We start from the raw sequence: 22,270 nt of genomic DNA, 5'->3' as shown, positions 1-22,270 counted from the left end.
CTGAGAGGTGACTCTGGGTCGCTCTCCAGATCTGGCTCCTCTTTGATGTGCAGCGCGTATGCAAGAGACGAGGAAGGCTTATAACGGGTGGAGTGGCCGATATTCTCCCTCCTCCTCCCATCCTGTAGGCTCTTCATAAACAGCCCGACTTGCCCGTCCGCTCTCAAGGATCGCCTGATTGGATGGAAGGAAATTGGGTGTAAGCAGAGCTTGCACAGTGACTTTTTGTCTTTTCTAAAGGAGGATGGGTTGGGGAGGGGAGGATGTTGGCCACTCCTTTATTATATGACCTTGCTTTGGTAACATCACTATCTTTTAAAATAGCTGACTGCGAGGTTGTGTATATAGGACTTTTAAGAACAAAAAAGGGTCACGTTTGACAATTTTTTATTGGCTTGCTGGGATGATAGTTTACAAAATCTGCATCAACATAAGAAATAAGAAACAAAAAAAGGGCAAAGAAACGATAAAAACAAAAGCAAAGAAAAAGGCATTTATTGGAGTACATAAAAAGGTCTTGGCTCAAGAAGCAGAGCCAGAAGGAGGCAATGTTTGTCATTGCAGTAAGGCAGCTTGGCACGTAGCTGTTAAGCAGGGCACACCAATTATGTCATACAAAATGGCTAATGCAAATAAAGAGCTTGACATTTTGTGTATGACGTTACCAGCGAACAAGCGCAAAAATAAAAGAGTAAGCCAGTAGAGGGTTGTGTGCATCGATGTCAAAGCCTAACTGAAGTGTGATCACATAAAAGGAGAGAAATGCACTATTCATTAAGGAAGAAAAATCTATCCGGCAGCTGGATCAAAAATCATCAAAAAGATTATTTAAAAAGGGATGGTATTTATTTTTATACTGCTAGAAATGATCATTGCTTTTAGATATTATCAGCTATCAAAGCAGCAGAAGAGGAGCATGCAACACCACTGGTGCTTAATTAATCCATATCAAAATTTAATTATAGGCATATTTAAGGCCAGATGGGTATAACAGTATCTAGAGGCTAGAGGAAAACAAAAAAGATCAAAACTACAAAATAAAATGAATTCTATTTAGATACAGATATTGTCTCAAATGTTTGGTTCAAGTAAGAATTGTGTAAAGTGGAAATGTGTCTACAGAGAATGCAACTTAAATCTGAAACACAGCCCTCTGATTTGGATGGCAACATTAGAGGGTTTGTATATTTTCTAGTGCTGGGCAAGTTAACGCGTTAATTTCGCGTTAACGCATTCATTAATTAACGCCGACAATTATTTTATCGAGCGTTAATGCATTTTTAAAATTTATTTTATATATATATATTTATTTTTTTTAATTGAAAGACAAGAGACAAGACATATACATAATAACAAGAACAGTGGGATAAAAGCCAGCAAACATCCTATAGTCAGTCATGTTAGTGCACCTATATGCTGAAATTCACGGTAAACGCATTTAAACGGCACAGATCGGGAGCGAGCGAAGGACTTTGAAAGTTAGCGGAAAGATTAACATGAGACAACATCCGGTTTCTTCAGACCAACATCCGGTTTTCAGAATAAGATGCCAACAAAGTATGAATTATATTCACATTAAGTATGGAACATGCTACCTGCATCTCGTGAACCAAATGTTATTGTCCTTTTGTTCATATAGCAGTACTTTTAAAATAAAAGTGCGCAATACACTACTTTTGAATTCATTATTGAACTTTGCCATAACAATGAGATTAATCGCGATTAAATATTTGAATCGTTGCCCAGCACTAATATTTTCTAATACTTGGTATGAGTGACTATGCTCATGTTGGCATCATGTTTATCTGAAGTGTGTACGATATGAAAACTACTCGCGTTATCAGTATAGTAACAGACGTACAAGCGATGCTTACTATTTGAGATTAAAACCACTGAACGCAATCCTTCCTTTGGGAGAGGAACACGGCAACCACGTCATTTAGAATCAATCGAGGATTCAGTTTGAATAAAAATCTACTTCCTACTGAATGTATGCAGGACTACAGTCCTCAAGGAGGACCTTTGGGACCAGTGGTGTAGCAAGATGCAATAATAATAGCAAGACTACAAGTCCTTCAGTAAACCATCATCATCATCTTCATCAGGCCGGCCAGACAATAATGATCAAAAACAAGACGGCGCTGCCCAATCAGTCTCCAGCTGGCGATACCAGCGACTAGTTAGACAAGAAATTAGGACCAGGCAGCTGCATTAACTATCAGTTTGCAAGGTCAGTTATTTTGAATGGCAGCATGATACAAACTGCATCCACAGGGACACACTGGAGTGAGGTTTAAAAGCAGAATCCAGTCGTGGAAGCAAATGGAATATTTCAATGTGTTGCAGGAGGTAAGAAAAAACTCTTTCCCATGTTTCTTTGTGGCGAAAAACACTTCTGTTAGCACAACCTTGTTTGTTTCTGTTCATTTTCATCAAGGCACCAACTGGCTCTGCATTTTATCAAGCCATCAACTGGCCGGGTGATCTCCAATTTCAGGGCTCAAATTTCAGGCCCGCACATTGGTGCCACTGATCATTCCAAATCTATTTTGTGCGTTACCCTAAACTACAACGTAACATATCCTAAAGCGAGAAAGAAAAATAAAGCCATCTTACCCTTTGAGCGTGGTTGTGGCTGGAGAAAGGCAGGGACTACGGACAGGCAGGCTGCTGCTGCTGCTGCTACAGCGACTCTTTTTGATAGACAAGTCAAGAACTCCATCTGTTAAAAACAAGGCAGAAAAATAAAATCCATTCAGTTTCAATTCGGTTTAGTCTGGCGTCTTACCAGTGCACTTGTTGAAGCATGAATCAGCTGCCCTGTCACAGAGGTGTGTAAGTTCACACTACCTTGTTCACGAGGCACAGCCGGGGGCCTCTTGATGGTGAGGTCAAGAGGGGCATCCTGGTCGGCCATGAGGAGCTTGCTGAGGACGGGGTTCTGGTTGTGTGCAGGCCCGGCAGGGCTGGTAGAGGGAGCAGCCCCTGAGAGCAAGGGCGGGGTCTGCAGGCTTTGGTCAAAGCAAGGCGGGGAATCAGAGCCACTGTCCTGAGGGGGGCTGGTTTTTGAGGTATATTCGGCGGCGAACTGTCGGATCATTCTGTGAAGGATCTCTCGAGCCACGACTGGAATGTGTGGGTCAGAGAAATTTGGCACATCTGAAAGGAAATAGAAGTGACGTAAGATCAAAAGCAAGTTTGGTACCCGGCCTCCAAAAAAAAACACAACACATGCTAAAGTAATATTCCAAAGGCCATAAGTGCTGTAGTTGTAGCAATTATAATTCATGCGTAGAACATTAACATTCATAATTAACAATAAAAGCTTAAGTGTCTTGTCTGCAGGCAGGTTCTCATAAGTTAATCATTATGCTGCGTTCACACCGGTCGCGTTGATTTTTTGACACACTGCAAAAAAGCGTCCAACGCACTGCACAATCGCGTCCAACGCGCCGCCGGTCGTGTTCACACCAGACGCCGCAAAATCTCGTAGCGCCGGAGAGGGGGCGTGGTTTATCGTCCTGGAAGCCTCCATCTGGCCGCCATTTCTTTCTGCCGTCAACCATGAAAGGAATAAGGACAATTGCTGCTCTGTACGTGTTGTGGAAGTCCCTCAAACGTCGGAATGCCAAACGCCGTCGTCTCTGGGTCCATAACAGCATCCGTAGGCGCACACAGCTCGGTGAATTTCACAGACTTCTCCAGGAACTACGTCTGGATGACTGCCGCTTCCAGCGCTACATGAGGCTAACCATTAGCCAGTTTGATGACCTGTTGGCTCGGGTCGGCCCCAGGATTTCTCGACTGGACACCTACTACAGGCGTTCCATCTCAGCTGCGGAGCGCCTGTCCGTCTGTCTCCGGTGAGTGGCAGTTCCATAAAATGAATTAATGAAAGAATGAAATAAGTTCAGGCTTTGTCGGTCCACAACAGGGCAAGGAAGCCACTTTAACATAGTTTTTCTGAATGGAGTTTGGATCCATGATGGATCCGAAGTCCGACAATACTCAAAATAACGTAATCTTACGAAAATCATTTAAGCATTTAAGATGTTTATTATTCATGACAGCAGCTGTGCAGTCATATCAATAAAAAACGACTTCTATTAGCAGCTACAGTATCTTCAATAACTCTTAAATTGAATGTTCTTCTGTGCTGCAGATATCTTGCTACTGGTGACTCCTTTAGGACCATCGCAAACAGCTTCCGTGTCGGGGTCTCCACTGTCTCCGGTATTGTCCCAGATGTTGCCACAGCTATTTGGGACTGCCTTGTGGAGGAGTTCATGGCTGTGCCCACCACAGAGGAGTGGAGATCAATTGCTGTGCAGTTTGAGGAGCGGTGGAATTTTCCTCTCTGCTGTGGAGCACTGGATGGAAAGCATGTTGTCCTCAAAGCCCCTGCTAATTCCGGATCTCAGTTCTACAACTACAAGGGAACATTCTCATTGGTTCTCCTGGCAGTTGTGGATGCGAAATATTGTTTCCGGCTGATTGATGTCGGAGGCTACGGAAGAACCAGCGATGGTGGGAGTCTGGCCAACTCAGCTTTTGGTCAAGCGCTTAAATCTGGCACCCTCCAACTGCCTGCTGACCTGCCACTACCAGGAGCTGACCACCAAGGACTTCAGCCGCACATCTTTGTTGCTGACGAGGCCTTTCCACTGAGAAAAAATCTCATGAGGCCATTCCCCGGCCGCATCCTTCCAAGGGACCGCCGGATCTTCAATTACCGTCTCTCCCGAGCTCGGTTGGTTGTGGAGAATGCCTTTGGGATCCTTTCTTCTCAGTGGAGGATGTACAGGCAAGCCATTGAGGTCCACCCAGAAGTTGCAGAGAAGTGTGTGAAGGCTACATGTGTTCTGCATAACTTCCTGCGGAAAACCACCCCAACAACTGCAGTGACCATACCGGTTGGAGAGGTGGAGCCACTGCCAGATCTGGGAAGAATTGCTGCCAACAACTCTGCAAGAGAAGCCATCAGGGTGAGGGAGGCCTTCACATCCTACTTCTCTGCTGAGGGAACGGTCCCATGGCAAGACACCGTGTAATGCCCAAGCACATCCAAAACGGCTCTTTTAAGAGCCACCCACATTACTACTGAGCAAACTTCCTGCAATGTTACTTAATATATGTTGTAGCAGTGCGTCCTTCACTATATATATATATATATATATATATATATATAGTTGTATCCTTAAGTTTTCTTGTAAAACTACAATAAAGAACATGGACAAAGTAACATGAAATGAAGTGCATTTATTTATTGAAAATGTATAGAAAAACATATACAAAAAACAAACTAATAGTTACAAAATACAAACTAATTGTTTTTTTTAAATTCCTGGTTCGTTCCCTGGAAAGATTGTCCCCCAGACATTTACTCCGAATGTTCCAAATTCAGCACCACAGTGCTGGCTTCATAAATTAATTTGTGAAATTGCAATTTTATATATTCCTTTTGCTGGCGTGGCAATCTTTCCAGGGAAGGAACCAGGCTCCTCATGAAGAGTTCATCCTCAGATTGTGGTGGAGCTGGTGGAGCTGGTGGAGCAGGGGTGTCTCTCTCCAATGCCTGCAGAAGGCGCTTCTCTATCTCCTGCTGCTTCTCGATCCCTGTTGGCCTTTTTGGGGCCCTTCTTTTTCCTGTATGACATGGAAACAACATATTTCGTGAAACTATTGCATCCCATCACTACAATAGCTTGTAAAGTAAATATTTGTAATTGTGAAAAACATACCATGAATGCATAAATTGTATTCATACAAAAAAATGCAATCCAACTTTTGTGATGTACATACCCATGGGTGGAGCAGGAGCGGGAGGAGCAGCAGGAGGAGGAGGAGCAGCAGCACCTTGAGGTTCTTCCTCACCGTCCTCTGATGACCAATCTGTTTCATCTTTGAACATGAACAATAAAACAATTTTATGACTCAAAAGTGCTGCTTTAATTAAATAGTAATTTGCCTTCAAAGCTATGACAGTATAGTGGTTTAAGATCCGGAGCCCAGGGTTGAAAGCTCCTTTATTATAACTTATTTTTGCTCATGAAACATTTTTTTTAATAAGTATGAAGACTATACAGAACCAGGCTTTGCCAAATGAAAAAAACAAACCTCTTGCACTGCTTTGGCCTGTCGTTACTACTTCAGCTGTAGTAATATTTTCTGTATGACTTAACTATGCTGTGCTTTTGTGTCTTCACTTCAACAAACCTCTCCTGTCAATCTCAGATGGCCCTGTTGCTGCCTCTGACATGTCGTCCTGGTCTGGTCCTACATCTGTGAAGTACTCTGCGGTACTGTCTCCCTCCCCCCTCCCCATGTTACCGCTACTCTCCCTGGGAGTCACGAAGGGGTTGAGGAAAGACATAACCGCAGAGTACTTCCACTTCTTTGATGGCCCTGCTCCTGAGCCACTCTTTCTCTCTGTCTCCTCTCTCCTCTTTCTCAAATAGGTGTCCCTGAGAGTCTTCCACTTCCGTCGGCAAATCTCATCTGACATCTGCTAGTTAGTAAATTACAACCGATAGCTAGAATCAAGTAACAAAGACATAATAATAACTTACCAGGTTGTCCGACGTCCTCACCTACTTTCCTCCATGCCATATCCTTTTTAGTTCGGTCGCGGTAGAGATACGACGACGTATCGTAGAGCTCGGGGAAGCCACAAACCGCCACTATTAATTTGTCCTCCATTGTTGTTTGCGATTCAGCACCGGCAGGAGCTACGGCACTGATGACGGGGGCAGCAACTCAACGCTGATAGGCTATCGCGCCACAGCGTCACGCGATTATGTCGCTGAAGTTGAAAAATTTCAACTCGCGCGTTGGCGATTTTGCGCCGTCCAACGCGTCCACCGCGTCCAACGCGTCCACCGCACTGCAATAACGCGTCCAACGCGCCATCGCAAAATCGCGGCGCGCCAGTCTCATCGCGTCTGTGCATAGACTTTGTATGTAATCTCGACGCGCGTCAAAAAATCAACGCGACCGGTGTGAACGCAGCATTAGTGTCATAATGCAAAATGCTGTTGCACTAACAAGCTACACTCCCGCACTGAGACTCACCTTTTCTGCTGAGGACTGCATTGAGAAACTCCTCGGCTTGTTTCTCTAGTCTGCTTATTGAGGCGAGATCTTTAACTAGGAGAGGTTTGGGTGAATCTTCAAGCTCCTCGTTGTTTAAGCCAATTAAGTGTTCCTGTAAAAAGATAAAACTGTTAGATCAATGGTCTTCAGACTTAAATAGAATACGTGTAAACTAAACAATGTATGGGAGATTTAATTTTTTTTTTATTCAGTCCTAACTTTATGTAAGTAATGGCAACAAATTCTGCTATGAAAGGATTAGAGAGCACGGGCGCTTTTATAGCACTCCTAACATTCATCAATTCATCATCTGCTCTTTTTTTCCCCCTTTCTACAACTGAATAAAGTTCTGAAAGACACTAAAATAGAGAAAACAAGAAATCTTACCTTTACTTTGTCTCGTCTCAAACAACAGAAAAGACAATTTTCATCAAATGACCAGTCAGACACTGCTGTAGGCTCAAAGTCTATGGACACAAAACAGATGACAGGAAATAAAATACAATTGTGTGACAAAATCTCTAAACAATGTGTATTGAACAGATAACAAGCCCTTTAGCCCATCGTCCCCAACTGCTATAGACGGTCTAATTTAGACAGTCCTCTCACTGCAAATACAATGAAAACCAAATAATGTCCACTATTGTCTCACTAACATGTATTGTGAAAATGTCTGAAGGACACTGTAGACTTTTACACTGGCCCCACGCCATCCAAAACACCAACTTTGTAGGAACACAAGGCGTCGTCTCTTCTGCAGCCAGAGGGGCTGTCTGTAGAGTGACTGTAGATGGGTACCAGACGGTACAAAGCAGCAGCATTGTCAAAATGACCAGATAAACACATAATGCTTGAGCCACAAAATTCTCATTTATGTCATCCATATGAGCATGGCCACTATTCCTGAAATTGGAAATGGTCTGAGATTCTTACCTTTAAATAATGCGAGGTCTTCTGCCAGCTCTGGACCAGACAGACCTTCGAGAATGCTCTCAAAACCTGTAAAGACATGAAATTCAATAAATATGCAGCTGCAAACTGCAAAACTGCAAAAATATACACACGTACATATATTAACCAACAGCAGTAGAATAGAGACGTAAAACAGATCACTGTTGAAGACAACATATCCACCTAAGAGCCAAAATAAAGTGTTGTAAGTTAGAGGCAGGTCGACTGTAAGTCACTGACACTTCACATGATAACGTCTCATCCATTCACCAAGGCTCGTCTCTCCGTTTCATCTTGGCAATGTAAGCAAACCACCTGCTTCTATCACAAAGCATATTATCAGCTTTCATCGCAGGTTTTTTACTTCAACAGGAAATGCATGCACTCCATCCTCCTGTTGCCAGGCAACTAAAGCACCTACAGAGTTGGGAGTGACTTCATGCTGCAACGCCGTAAAATAAACTGCCAGAAACAAGACTGTGGTGTAAAGGTATCCTGTGCACTGTTGCAGATCTGGAATTCGACCAAAAAACAAATCTTCAGCCCACTGAATGAGAGTTTACAGTTAAGCAACATACAGCCTAAATTACATTTACCAGCTCGTGGAATAATCTCATGTGCATTATCGATGAGATCGTGGTACCCTCCAGTCCCAGCTGTTTGAAAGATACAATGTGTTATGCTGCATAGGACTTTGCTTAACAGTGCATTAACACAGAGTGCAATGTCTGCTCACTGCCGCAGGGTCAGCAGCGTAACCAATCCCAAACCACGACATGCATTAAAACAAGCGCTAAAGAGGTCAGAGGTAACATCTGTCTTCAGAAGTGCATCTTGATTGAGCGTTATTCCAAATGTGCTCGGCACTAACCGAACAAAAAAAAAGTCATGAATCAAACCACTCGGACCACAGAAAACATAATAGATGAGCTGTTGAAAAACTATGCAAAACACACGTGCGTTTGTAGGCAGTGAAAATTAAAGCCATAGTCGTATTTAAACCTTTATCAAAAGGATTCTCACAAGTTAAATTAGCCAAATGTGTTGAATTGGTCGTCTACTTACAGTAGGTCTTCACAGATAACAAGTGAACAAAATACATGTGAGCCCTTATCGTCCACTCTCTTCCTAAACTCACAGTGAATTCAATAAAAGCTGTCATCTGTTCAAATGCCCTGGCTCTGCCTCTCTACAAATTCCCACCCACTTTTCAACAGCCAAACATAAAGCACGTGTGTGTGTGTGTGTGTGTGGGGGGGGGGGGGGGGGGGGGGCGCTTGCCTATAGCTGTAGTGCGAGTCCGTTTCTGGGTTAGTGCACAGGACTTCAGCTGAAGCTATCCTATTTCTGAAATATTTCAGAGGCAGGGAGAGGAAAAGTAGGTCATCCACTTTCATTTGACAGAACAGCAGCATGACATCAAACTACTTTCCAGGAATTCAGTTTCGGGCATTTAAAAAAAAAAAAAACGCGTCATAATGTAAACCATGACTTTGAGGCAATATTAACACGTTCCTACTGGCAGATCATAGTGTGGCGTAGTGACTTATGAAGGGAACCTCTTCCCACAAGACCTGCAGAGCAAGCTGCCTACATGTGCAAAGGATAAAATATTGATAGCGAGTATCGCTGTCATGCATGCTCTACACAATAAATGAGCATAAAAACTGAATAATAGCCACAGTTTAAATAAACTATATATGGAATTGGGGGTACAGAGGCACAAAGTGATAATGAGAAGAAGAAGAAAAGTGTCCCAGTATTATTTGCCAGTGGGCATAACACCTAATTATATCAAAACCTCAGTCAGGACAAAGATATCAGGTTAATAAGGCGAGCATTGCAAAAGTGGGAGGGAATACATCTACAGTCCCAGTTTCATTGAAAACATGTCGTTGAGCCTAATTAGAAGATTTAGTTTGTTATTCAGAATTGCTATTGCATATCTTTCCTTTACTGGGAGAGTTACTCGTTCATGTCAATCATCTTGTTCTATATGGAGGAGAATCATGATTCAAAATTCCTTTTAGCTATTTTCAACCCTTGTTGGCTTGTTATATTTAATTTACTCCAAACACATACTGTGGCTTGCCTCCAGGTGATTTATAGCCGAGTGAAGGCTCAGCTCACTGAGCTATGTTGAAATGAAAAATGAAATAGCATGATGGGTCTTTGCTTAAATGACAAATGAAATCAATGCTGTTCTGGAGATGAGCGCAGCAACTTGTTAGCTACAAAATACAAATGAATACTTTAAATACATTTCCAAGTTTAGCCATGAAATTGGGAACAATCAAGAAAACATCTGAATAAGAAATTAAACCGTATACTTATTAGGATCACCATCAATATTATTGCAAAGTTATTAGTGAACTACTTTATATTTATTGTATAGACATGTTTCAAACCATAACTCAAACATATCTTTTAAGTGCAGTATGAATGTGAAATTCAGTTCTCTTTCCATTCATACAACGATGACATCGATTTTTCTCATAACTCTCCTATGCATAGGGACGTTATTAAGCATATTTTTAATGAAGAGAAAATACTGTTTACATACCGACTCTTCAATTTGTCTCGGGGAGGGCTTGGTTACAGATAAAGAAACAAAAGAAGATTGTAATTGTGCTTATGCACATGGCAAACCTCCCATACATTTGGGACATTGAGACAGCAGCTTTCAACCAAGCTTTTCCGTGCAGGAAACAAGTACACAGAAGAGAAATTCCTCTTGGCCAAGTGATATATTTAGACTGACTTACGCTGCTTAAATTTCAAGCTTAATTTAGGTTCAATTGGATTTTGCAGACCATCAAAGCGTCAGATGCTGCTGCACACCGTGGATGGTGAACACAGTACATACAGCGCACAAAACAGTTGACTTTTCTAGAAACACACTTCTAGTGTGAGCAGCCCGTGTAGTCACATATTTTGGAATGCACGCGGACATCCGCAAGAGGGTCCGTACAGGTTCTCTTGGACTTGAGGTCACATTGATGTCACTCGGCTCCAGAAAGCATGAATGAGACTTAAGCCTGCTTATGACCTAGATCTCTAGCCAATCAGAAAAGGGAAGAAAGGAATTATTAGGAGAGTGCTGCACCCTTTCCACCAGCACTTAGAAAAAGAAATCCCACAGATATACGGTCAGCTTAACCTCCTTAAATCCGATTCCTTACGCTGTACACGTCACTTTGAACATTGTGCGTGATAAAAACCCTCTTTCTTGCTTATTGCTGCCGCTGTGTGTTGGAAGTGCAGCCAAAAGGTTAATTTTCAGCCTAAGCACAGATGCACTGAACCCCCTTGTCATTATTGCTCGGACATGTCACAGTGCATTTCCTTCAATATTGTGAGACAAATGAAACTGACAGAAATATGTGACTGAAAACAAACAGAGAAATTCAAATTTTACGTTTATAAACATGTACCCTAATTTTCGACATTACTGCTTGGTAGGGCTGGGCGATAATTCAATATGATAATCTATCGTCTTTCGTTGGAATCATATTGTGACGAGATCATACGTCGTGATACACAATAACGTTGTCCAAATTGATAATAACAAGCACATACTGACTCGATTTTATCAGAATATTTTGCTCTTAAGTTCTTAATGAAATGAAAAGAATATAAAACCATGTGGTTATTTCATATAGACATTTATCTATTGAATTCCTAGAAAACATGCTATATGTCATACACATCATTGACATATGACGATACCCATGATAGAAGACTTTAGCCATATAGTCCAGTCCTACTTGATGGCTTCTGAAGTATCTCACCACTGTCTATTTGCAGTGGAATTTACTTCTGACTTTCTTTTACCAATGTCTAAATTATTTGACTCATTTCTAAAAGATTTTGGATTTTCAAAATCTCAAACAACAAGCTTTGTAACATTGTCATGAATGGACTTCTACTTTTGCAACCTGGCCACCAGAGGTAATGGGTTCACCTGTCCACTTATAAGTAACACTCCGAAAACCAGGTCAAACACGTCACCTGACGAACCACAAGTGTTTTTCCAGCCTCCTACAAATACTTTCTCTCCTGACAATAAGCAGAGTCTGTAACCCTGGTGGGCAGCAAGGAGACAGTGTGTGTATATTTCAAAACACGTATATCATGAGGGAAATCAACATGAGTTCCCTCTATGTCTATTATTTCTCCCAACCCTTTCAATTAAAATTATCGTCATGTTTGGCGTATCACAAAAAACATCAACGTCAAACACTAACATTTAGCCTCATCATCGAGCTGCAGTGCTCTTTCCAACGGACGACCCACCCATCTCTCTGCCGCTCTAGTGCTGAGAGTGTACAGTGCTGCATCAACCCCCACTCGGCCCATCCCCCACTCTCACTACTGTACACATGCTATCTCAGAAGGAGTGACCACAAGCTCGCAGAAATCAAATCAGTGTGAAGCCTGCTTGCTTAATCCGGCATGTTTGGCTACATATTACAGGGATTGATCGTCTATTAATTACTCTATCTTTTAAGAACGCATCATATTTGAAATTTTTTAAATCATACCAATGCTCAGATGGCGATGCTCATAACAGTGCAATTTTGTATGAAGAGGGTCATTGATATCCTTGAGCAATGCTCTATGAAGATGTTATACAGAGCTGGGGGCTGAGGATGAGTTCAGAGATGACAAAGTTGCACAAATTAGTCAACCTACAGTACATGACTATTTTCAACCCACGACATACAGACCGAGCCTAATGCCTAACCATTGGCAAAGTATTCACTGTTGCCTACTATGCTTTCCACAAAAAAAAGGTAGGTCAGCAGACAAGCTTAGCCGTTACATGGGCATGAGCAAAGAAGGGTTTGAAATGTCATTTGGCTGAAACACATTGTGTTCGTTACAAGCAATATACAGTAGCTGGATCACGCTATACAGCAGGCAATGAGGTGGCAGCTTTGAGCAACATCTACAGTGGAGGAAAGGAAAAACCCTCCATGAATACTTAACATGATATGATGCAAACTGGCAGTCAAATGGTGTAATGCTGCACAAAGCATAACTTTGAATAACAAATATGAGACCACTGTGATTCTAGGCAAATGTAAAAAAAAAAAAAAAAAAAAGGGGTGCATGCACACTCGTACTTTCAAGCACACACATACATACACAATTAAAGACATTCCATATGCAAGCTTTCAAGCTGGTGGTCATGTTTCGCAAAATGTCAACAAACCTCTGCCAGATGGGTTGTTTTTATTTTTTTGCAAATAAGTAAGAAGTAGGCCCAACGCACATCAGAGCTGGAGCAAAAAATGGGACATGCTAAAGTTTAAATAATAAACAAGACAATCTGCCTGATGTCAATATTTGCTTGTCGTTTGTTTGAGCTACATACTTAACGCCACTCACCCACATGTCCAATGCAAGCATGAATAACTGGCATTCTCAAATACTGGCTGGTTCTGTTCCAGCACAACTGTTTACCCCAAATCCAGACAGAGCACACATTTTCAGTTGCACAGTTGTCATCTAGGGTCTGGGTGGACCATGAACACATGTATAGGCAAACATACAGACAATTGTTGCTGCTGTTCTATGGGACAATTGCCCTTGTCTTTGCCCTGCAGTTTTACCGCTCACATTAAATACACAAAGACAAAATGTCCATTTCAGCGTCAGCAGGGTGGTGGTGGTGGCGTGCAGACCTCTCCACCAAAAAGCCAAACAAAAGTATGCCCTTGTTGTCATGGACAGAATATGCCATTCTGCAGCGAGCGGACTGATGCTGCTGTCATGTACTCTGCAGCTTTACAGCTATAGCCCAAACACAAGGGACATTTGTCAATCATGAAGGGGTTAACTGACGAACTGAGCAGTCCTGGGTCTGGAGCTAGTGACAAGTCAGAAAACTATTATTCTCTCCCGATTTGCTATTCAATGACGAGCACAAAGCCCACCTAGTAGCCTCTTAGCTGGAAGATTGTTCTGCAATCAGTCCCCACATATCGCTAGCCAAGTAATTATTAAAGCTGATAGCGAACACACTTAGAATACTGTGTCACATAGGTGGTAACAAAGTCCCAACACTTATCTGTGCAGTTATAGCTTTACTACCGTATTACTGCTCTACGTATTTTATGAAGTCAGCATCTAACCTGAATAAACCAAGAGCAGAAAATGTTTAGCATGCAACGCCACATAACTCTTAACAGGAAATCTTAATAAAATATATAAACTAAATAGATATTCCTGTCAGATTTAGTCTTCCTGAAACATCACATAAGTACTCCATAAACTCATGTCCAGAATTTTGTGCACACACACAGTACAGCCGTGTACATACATTACACATTTTAATAAGACCTATACATAGCGCTCCCTTTAATTGAGATTGATTTAATGTGACATTTTGAGATCAGCAGCGTCAGAAGCAGTGTTATGGCCTTTCAGTTTGATTTTTTTTGGCCTGTGGTTTAAACAATGTTTCAAATTCTGTTTTATATTCTACCAAAACTCACAAGAAAAAAAAAACACTGCATGCCTGTTCAGGCATTTAATTACTGCAGTAAAATACTGCATATTACATAACATACCAGACTAAAAAACATGGACAGACAATTTATCTGTAGGCGTATAGATTTTTGTCCTTGTAATAGACGTTTGCTTGTTATTTTATACCCATCAGAAAGCAGGCAGCCCTATGTAAAATGGAAATGGCCCCTTAATAAAGCATGCTGCATTCAATACAGGAAATAAATTAATTATGATTAAACCAGTAAACAAAAGCGGATTTAATTTGAACATTAGGGTCAACAAGCAACCCTCTGCTCCTCATTTGCGTGATCAATCGGTTTGTGATGATGCTCAGTGTCCACATTGGCTGTTGCTATGTTACTGAGTCAAAAGGAAGAGGTTGGCAAGGCATGGATTTAAAAATGGCCTCTCTCTCTCTCTCTCCCTCTCTCTCTCCCTCAAGCCCTTCAGTCAAATGGTGAAAACTACTAATGTAAATGTAAGCCATCTCTCGATATGTGTGGAAGAGAATAATGAGAGGGCAGATTATAAAAACATATCACAGAGAACTTCATATAGTTCATGGGGGGGGGGGGGGGGGGGTATGTTTTATCAATCGTTTCAGAATAAAAGCCTTCGTCAACAAAATAAATATCTACTATGTTAAAGCAGAAATTGTTGTACTTGAAGCCGAGCAACACAGCAGTTAAACACGACTTATAACCAACACATTCAATAGCCGGTGAACAAGAGATGTTTAAGAGTGAACTTGCTTGTTTTATCGGGTAACCCCATCAAGTAGTTGGGGGAAAAATGTCACTATGCAAAAAATATGTCAGCCTGCTGTTTGTGCTAGAGGAATATATTTCACACTGGACCAAAGTGGTGGGCCAACCGACAGACAGACAGTAAAGCCAAAGTCTTCCTGCCCAAGCCCTTAATGTAAGTTATGCCCTGTCCTGTCCTGCCCCTATTGCTTTTTAGCTATCAGACTACAAAATTACAGTTTAGCCTAAATCACCACCCTAACACAGTATACACAATATAACGAGCGTTAAACAACAAAAGCATCAATACTCTTTAATATTTGTTTTTAAAAGGCTAAAAGGCCTGAGGAACTAACGTTAGAGAAGTTTATTATTGTAACGTCGTCGAAAATTGAAACTCCTACAGCAGTGGGGTCTCACACTTCCTAAACGCAATATCGCGCGCTCACGGGAGGTGATTTGAGAAAAACAAGTAAGCTAAATGTTAACAGAAAACACCCACCACGGATATGTGAAGCCCTCCCCCCATCCAAAATACAGTATCATCTCACGGGAACGCGCATTTGATCAAACGGGTCTTTTAGCCGACACAGAGACACTCCCTTTAAAACAAGCACGGTGCCCTTTAAACTAACTAACGTTACAACACAAACGTTAAACAACTTAAGTCCGCAGTTCGGATTTAAAAACAATAAAAACAGAAAAGAACCCCTCAAAGTATTGCAACATTGTCACAAAATGCAACATTGTAGCAACTGCTCAGGCTGGCTCGCGTGAGAAGGAAACAGTTGAGGACAAAAAGTCGCTCGGAGATGCCCCGAGAGAGTCCGGTAATCGATGCTTATTTACATCGATAACGGGCCCACAGATATGCAATTTAACCGGTAAAATGGTGTACTGTGTAACTGGTTTCATCCTTACCTACGCAGTGCACGAGTTTGTGTCGCCAAGAGTCAAGTTCCTGCCGAAAGCCGCGCCTGTCGATTGTGCATTGCTGCCTTTTACACTGACTCGCCATTTTCTATCGTTGTTGTCTGGCGGGCACGAGCACGGGAAGAGGAAGCGCTCTGCTATGTGAGCGCGCGCCTCTGTGTCGAAGAGGAAATCACTCCAGAGGGAGATGTAGGTTTTAGTCACACTAACCAAACCAAATAGTGCCATTAAATCAGTAAGTCAGTAATTCAGTAAATTAATATGCGAATACATACATTATATAATAGTAATAATATGTATATGTATATTTAGCCCACCAATGTAAACAACAACATTATATTTTCCCTTAATAATCAATATTAATGTGGGGTTGAGGCTGATATCTTTGGTAGTTTGTATCATATCAAATGTGGGTGAGGTATTTTTCTCTTCAAAGGTCATTAATGTGTAGCACCAACCAGGTAAAGCAACTGCTCCCAAAGATTTGACCCTCGTGGGGCCCAAAGGCCCCCAGATTTACTAAGTGGGACATATTGGGTAGTTATTGGATACATTGACTAAAATAAACTGAAATGGTAAGGTCACAAGGCATTTTTGACCGATATACTTTCGTCATGGTTGATGGCCTGTATATGGTCCAGACTGAAATGTCCCGACAACTACTCGATGGATTGCCATTGAATTTGAACACACATTCATGGTCCAAAGAGGATGAAGCCAATACTGATTGTATTGATCCTCTGACTTAACTACTTAATAATTACTTGATAGATTGTCATGACTTGTTGTGCAGGTATTCATGGTTCCCAGATGATGGATCCTAAAAACTCAGATGATCTGGCTTTTTCTAAAGTCGTTATACAGTATAAATGCTATCCTGATAAGGCTTTTTCATGACTTAGCTAATATTGAATTGTGAGGGGGAAAATAATGCCTGCAATTACCCCGTGAAAAACATTAGCTGAAACCCAGAGACTGCATGTGTATGTAGTGTTTTCTGTGGAATATAATAAAGTAACAATAATAATAGTTGTTATTGTTATTATTGGTAATCATATTAATAATAGTAGTAGTTTAGTAGTGGTAGTAGTAGCCTAGTATTGGTAATAATAATGTAATGATATACATGGTTAACTAGTACTACTATGGCCAACATATCTCACAACTGCAGTAGTGTTGAGTGCTTCAAGAAGCTTCAGAAAAATGCCCAAAGAGCCTTTTATTCATATGTCTGACACAGTCTCTAAGCAGGAAGACACGAGGGCAATCAGAGAAAAGTTTTCAATGAGGGCCAACAACAGTCATGCAATGAAACAGCGCGGCGGTGAGGCTGCAGGGATGCTGTTCTAATGCTACCTTCACGTGTTGGCGGAATTATTGCAATCCTGGGCTGAGCAGCGCATGAACGTCATGCACGAACAAAAGCAGCATACACACGACCTGAAGAGAGAGAGAGATCTCTCTATAATAGTTGTTTAGTTGAGTCTGTATGGGTCAGAGAGCATACAAGACAAATCAAAGTAGGACTATACTGAATACAATTATATAGAAAGACGTTTTTCGTGTAGTTACTATGACACAACAATTTGTAAAATAAAACAACGGTCACTTAACGCTTTTACTGCCGATTTTCTTATTTTGTGACTTACCTAACGCATGTGAAGCTTCTCTAGACTCTTGATCTCGGATTTAAGAGTTTACGAGGACCACTTGAATGCGGCATACGTTTCCCAGCCGGTGTTTTCATCTTTTTACGCCCCTCCGCTCCTGTGGGTTGGTTTCCATGCTTCAGAGACAACAAACAGGTAAATTATAGCAATAATAGGCGTTGTCGCTTTACGCGTATAGTTGTCTTGCAATAGGTTATAATCGATTTACATCGGCTTGTCATTACATAGCGGTAGCAAATTAGCAACATGTACGTATAGGTTGCACTGATTGAAACATATTGGCAGCCGAAATTGCATACTTACAATCACGTTAGTGCTCCAATCTTGGTGTGAGCTGAACATTATTTATTCGATGGCGACCAAATGGGTGAAACTACACCTACCTTCCATTCTGTAAAACACGGTCATTTGTTTCAGACACAATGTTGAAATGGTCACCATGCGAGCTTTTGTTGATATCTGCAGTCACGCCACAGTCACGTTTTACAGCCTGTTCCTTTACAGACGGCGTTTCGCCCCCAAGTGTGCTGTTAAACTCTAGGCTCACACCAGCACCACCGACACACACTGGGCATTCATCCGACTTCTTAGTTGACAGATGTAGGATCTGGTACAAGTTGTCTTTAACTTTTGGTCAGACCCACACTTAAAAGTTCAACTACAAGAACAGGCACTTACACTAAGGCATGTAACAATTTTCCACCATATTAAAAAATCTGAAGACAGAAAAAACCTGCGTCAGTTATATAATTGTGAAAGCTGCATGTCCTGTAAAATAACCCTCAAACTAATTAATTCATGGGGTTGGGTAGGGAATACTGGGCGGTCACATGACGCTGTATGGTACTACTGAGCCTAATGCATCAAGGTAATGCCACATTACAGTATGTTCTGTCCTAAATAGACAATTTATCCCTGTGTTACATGGACTGAGGGACTAATAATCCCATTAGAGAACATTTTATTTGCGTTTGCTTCCCTCCACAGTGAGGTCAGAGGTCATGGTCAGCTGAAGAACAGGCTCTCACAGCTATAGACTCATAGATGCCCTCCCACTCTGAAAACCTTTCTTTTAAATGTAAATTGTTGGTCACTGATATAGATGTGTTCTTTGGCTCTTTTGCCAATGAGTGTGTTTGTGTGTTAAAAACAGAGGGGACATGACTCTGACCAGAGGATCTTTCACCTATGCCAGTGGGGAAGAGTACCACGGCGAGTGGAAAGAAGGCAAGACACTCCTGCTTTTCCTTTTTAAATAAAGTTTGTGTACAAGCATCACTAACTTAACTACAGAGATGAGAGAAGCTTTCACGTGCACCTTCTGTTCTGTACATCTAGTCCTCATAATAACCGTGATGTTTAAAAATGAAATATTGACATGTTAGTCATACACATATGACAATATCATGTAAATAATCCAGCGCCTTCGAAATCACACAGTTATGGTCACTAACTTTTGCTTCACTTGTATGTTCAGTATATTTTATTTGCCAAAACGCACAATGAACACAGTTAAAGATGAATTTGATTGATAGCATTATTTGTTTTGTTTTCAAACTTTCTAGCGACGTCGTGATAATGTCATTATCGTCATTTTTGTTTCGGCCACAATAATCATATAGTGAAAATCTGGTATTGTGACAGCCCTACATTAGCTAAGGTAACAGCACTCTCTGCCTGCTTGACGCTCATTACATCATCAGCATGCAATGTTATATGATGGAGACGCTAGCAGGAATAAGAGCAGCAAATGTCTTCATGAGTCTGCCTGCATGTGTGCACACTGAAATGTTAAATCTTTGTCAAATCTTCACCTGTGGAAAAGGGTACAAGGACGCTTGCACTGCTTTAAATCTTTCTCACACACACATCCAGTGATGCTAGTGACATGCAAGCTCAAGCTGTTTAATCAAATCCCAATTAGCTAGCATTGGCAACCCATGACGAACAGAGCCAGATTTACCAGCACTGGCTTTGTCAAATCTTCTGGATTAGACTTTGGACCTGTTTGGGAAATATTAGAGAGTCCTCTGTCAGCTGTTGCTGAGAAACCAACTCCATGGAAATACTAGGAACAAGACCATCGGGGGGTTTTGTTCTCTCTTAGCATCGGGGTTTGGGATGATTTTGAGCTGCTTTTAGGTCAACGCAAACACTGTACACTCCATTCAAACTGGTATATCCCTTCACCCTTCAAGGGCAACTTGGCCCACTTTTCCGTGTTTGGTAAAACCAGTTGTAGACGTTGCCCAGAAACCTAAAGGTGTCTGCCCTCTGACACAATTTCAAGCTTCAGTAGTGGATCATAGGCTACTAAGAGGGGAATGCAAGTACATTCCTCGACTGCTTTCACAGTCTGGATCCTAAAGTGGAAATCCCTGCTAAAATATCTGCTGGATTAGAGTGCTGTAATTCCCACCACACAGGAGGCAGATGGGACTCCTAATTCAGTCGTAAACCTTTAGCTGACAGAGAGGGGGGAGGATACCTAAATCCGAGCATGCACTGACATGACATATGTAGTGGCTCTCCAATACCAAGTGAATATAAAACCCTGAGCCGCATTGCAAGTTCAAATGTCAAGCTCAGTTGGTCATCTCTTACAGTATAGTACTCGTGCTATTACGAAAGATGAATTCAAAAGAGGCTAAGTGGTTAGATGAGGCGCGATGACACCAATGTGGATCAAATGTGAATCGACAAGGTTGTTTGCCTTGACAGGATTTCTTGTGTTTCTTGTGTTTGAGCCATTACTCACTCTGATGTGTGACTTTCCAGGTCGGAGGCATGGTGTTGGCCAGCTCAAGTTTCAGGATGGAACCTGCTACTCTGGCCAGTTTGAGAATGGACTCTTCCATGGCTCTGGTGTCCTGCTCTTCACAGATGGATCCAGGTGAGTGAGCCAAAAAGAAAGCAAGTTTTCAGTCCTCAATCAAAAGGTACAAATGACACCCTGCCCCCTTTTTATGCCGCATCAGGTACGAAGGAGAATTTGCACACGGAAAGTTTCAAGGCGCAGGAGTCTTCGGTCGATACGACGGCATGAAGTTTGAAGGAGAATTTAAAGATGGACGTGTTGAGGGATATGGTAAGTCTGTTACACCACTGGTACATCAGGATGTCTGTAGTTTCTCTGTGGTTGGTCATAGGGCCCTGTGTCTGTGCCTTCAGGGCTATTGACTTTCCCAGATGGAGCCCACGGTGTCCCGCGGAACGAAGGCTTGTTTCAAAACCACAAGCTGCAAAAGAGAGAGAAGTGTCCAGGAGTGGTGCAGCATGCGCAGGCTTCAGCCTCCAGCGCTCGCAGTCTGGCACTTTGACTGTCATGGACCCCGGAAGAGACGCAGTCAGAGTTCAAGCACTTTCCAGGAGGGCCTCAAGGATGTGTACTCGTATACTTCCCTCCAGGTCTTCTCTCTCTGTCTTTGTCACTTTGTCACCATATCTTTCTTTTCATTTGTCTGCATCTTCCCTGCTTAGCCAGTGGCTTGGAATGCACATGCAGTTTGACCAAACAATGGCTTTCTGTATGACTGACTTGAAATGCACAACACCATGAAGCACACTTTTAACTTCACCAGTCCTGTAAACACCAAATGGTGCTGGGTTCCCTTGTTCAAATTATTGTACACAAATAGTGTCTTAGTGTTTTTCCCAAGAATAGTTAGCTTTCATACGGAATATGGGAGAACTCTCAGCTTTTGTTTTCTTTCTGCTTCATCAGGAGGAGTAAAATAAGTCTGTATGTTGAAGACTTGAGCCAGAACATCGATCAATTTATCTTAAGAAATGCTGCAATCTATTACAACAGAGTGGTACTTAAAGGTCCCCTGTGAGGTTTTGACCTCTGGTACTGCGAGCTAGCTAAGGACCTCAACAATGTACAATTTAAACCTATTCAAAACAAATGAGCTTTACAAATGTTTTACGAGTAAGGAGACGCATTCAATGTGTTTGTCAGGCCATACAGATGTGAATGTAAACATAACTTGTTTGTTCACAAAAACTCCACGGGGCACCTTTAAAATCTCAATTAACAGTGCTGCTGCAAACTTTATCTCTGCGTGCATTATGTCACTGGTGTTTCTCCTTTGAGAAGATCAGTATTCACGTTTGCCTTAAAGACATTTTGGTACAAGAGTGTAGTTCCAGGGTAGTCCATCGGAAAATGAGATGATGTGCAGTTCGCTCTCCTTCCCTTCTCCTCTACATCACTTGCCCTACGGTGTCTATCGACCGAATGCATTTGAGGACTGTTTGAAGATTGCCTTCAGTCTGAGGGATACGTTGCTAAGCTGGTGCTGAGTCTCAGCTCCCATCACTCATAAGTCCAGTAACTCTCCTCTCTCCAATATACCC

The 22,270-nt window shown here is 41.9% G+C and overlaps 2 protein-coding genes across 2 annotated transcripts in view; one reads left to right on the top strand and one right to left on the bottom strand.

The window, feature by feature from the left end:
* Positions 1–16,326, bottom strand: part of LOC306785721 (ligand-dependent nuclear receptor corepressor-like protein) — a gene marked incomplete at both ends in the record, with an annotated part of 23,666 nt that extends 7,340 nt beyond the window's left edge. Inside the window, 6 exons of the mRNA XM_079280177.1 lie at positions 2,617–2,722; positions 2,851–3,159; positions 7,072–7,204; positions 7,480–7,559; positions 8,026–8,091; positions 16,230–16,326. Coding sequence (XP_079136303.1) covers positions 2,617–2,722; positions 2,851–3,159; positions 7,072–7,204; positions 7,480–7,559; positions 8,026–8,091; positions 16,230–16,326 — 791 coding nt within the window. The remainder of the gene's footprint in view (positions 1–2,616; positions 2,723–2,850; positions 3,160–7,071; positions 7,205–7,479; positions 7,560–8,025; positions 8,092–16,229) is intronic.
* A 2,745-nt stretch (positions 16,327–19,071) lies between these two features.
* morn4 (MORN repeat containing 4) lies at positions 19,072–21,344 on the top strand (the record flags this gene model as incomplete). Its single annotated transcript, XM_079280669.1, has 4 exons — positions 19,072–19,138; positions 20,690–20,804; positions 20,890–20,999; positions 21,083–21,344. 4 exons carry the CDS (start codon positions 19,072–19,074, stop codon positions 21,229–21,231), a joined length of 441 nt encoding a protein of 146 aa, XP_079136795.1. The 3' UTR covers positions 21,232–21,344.
* Positions 21,345–22,270: the final 926 nt, after the last annotated feature.

This window comes from Melanostigma gelatinosum (assembly GCF_949748355.1).
Source record: "Melanostigma gelatinosum genome assembly, chromosome: 12".
NCBI classification, from domain to species: Eukaryota; Metazoa; Chordata; class Actinopteri; order Perciformes; family Zoarcidae; genus Melanostigma; species Melanostigma gelatinosum.
Note: the sequence above shows the minus strand (reverse complement) of the source record. Positions and strands in the feature narration are given on the sequence as shown.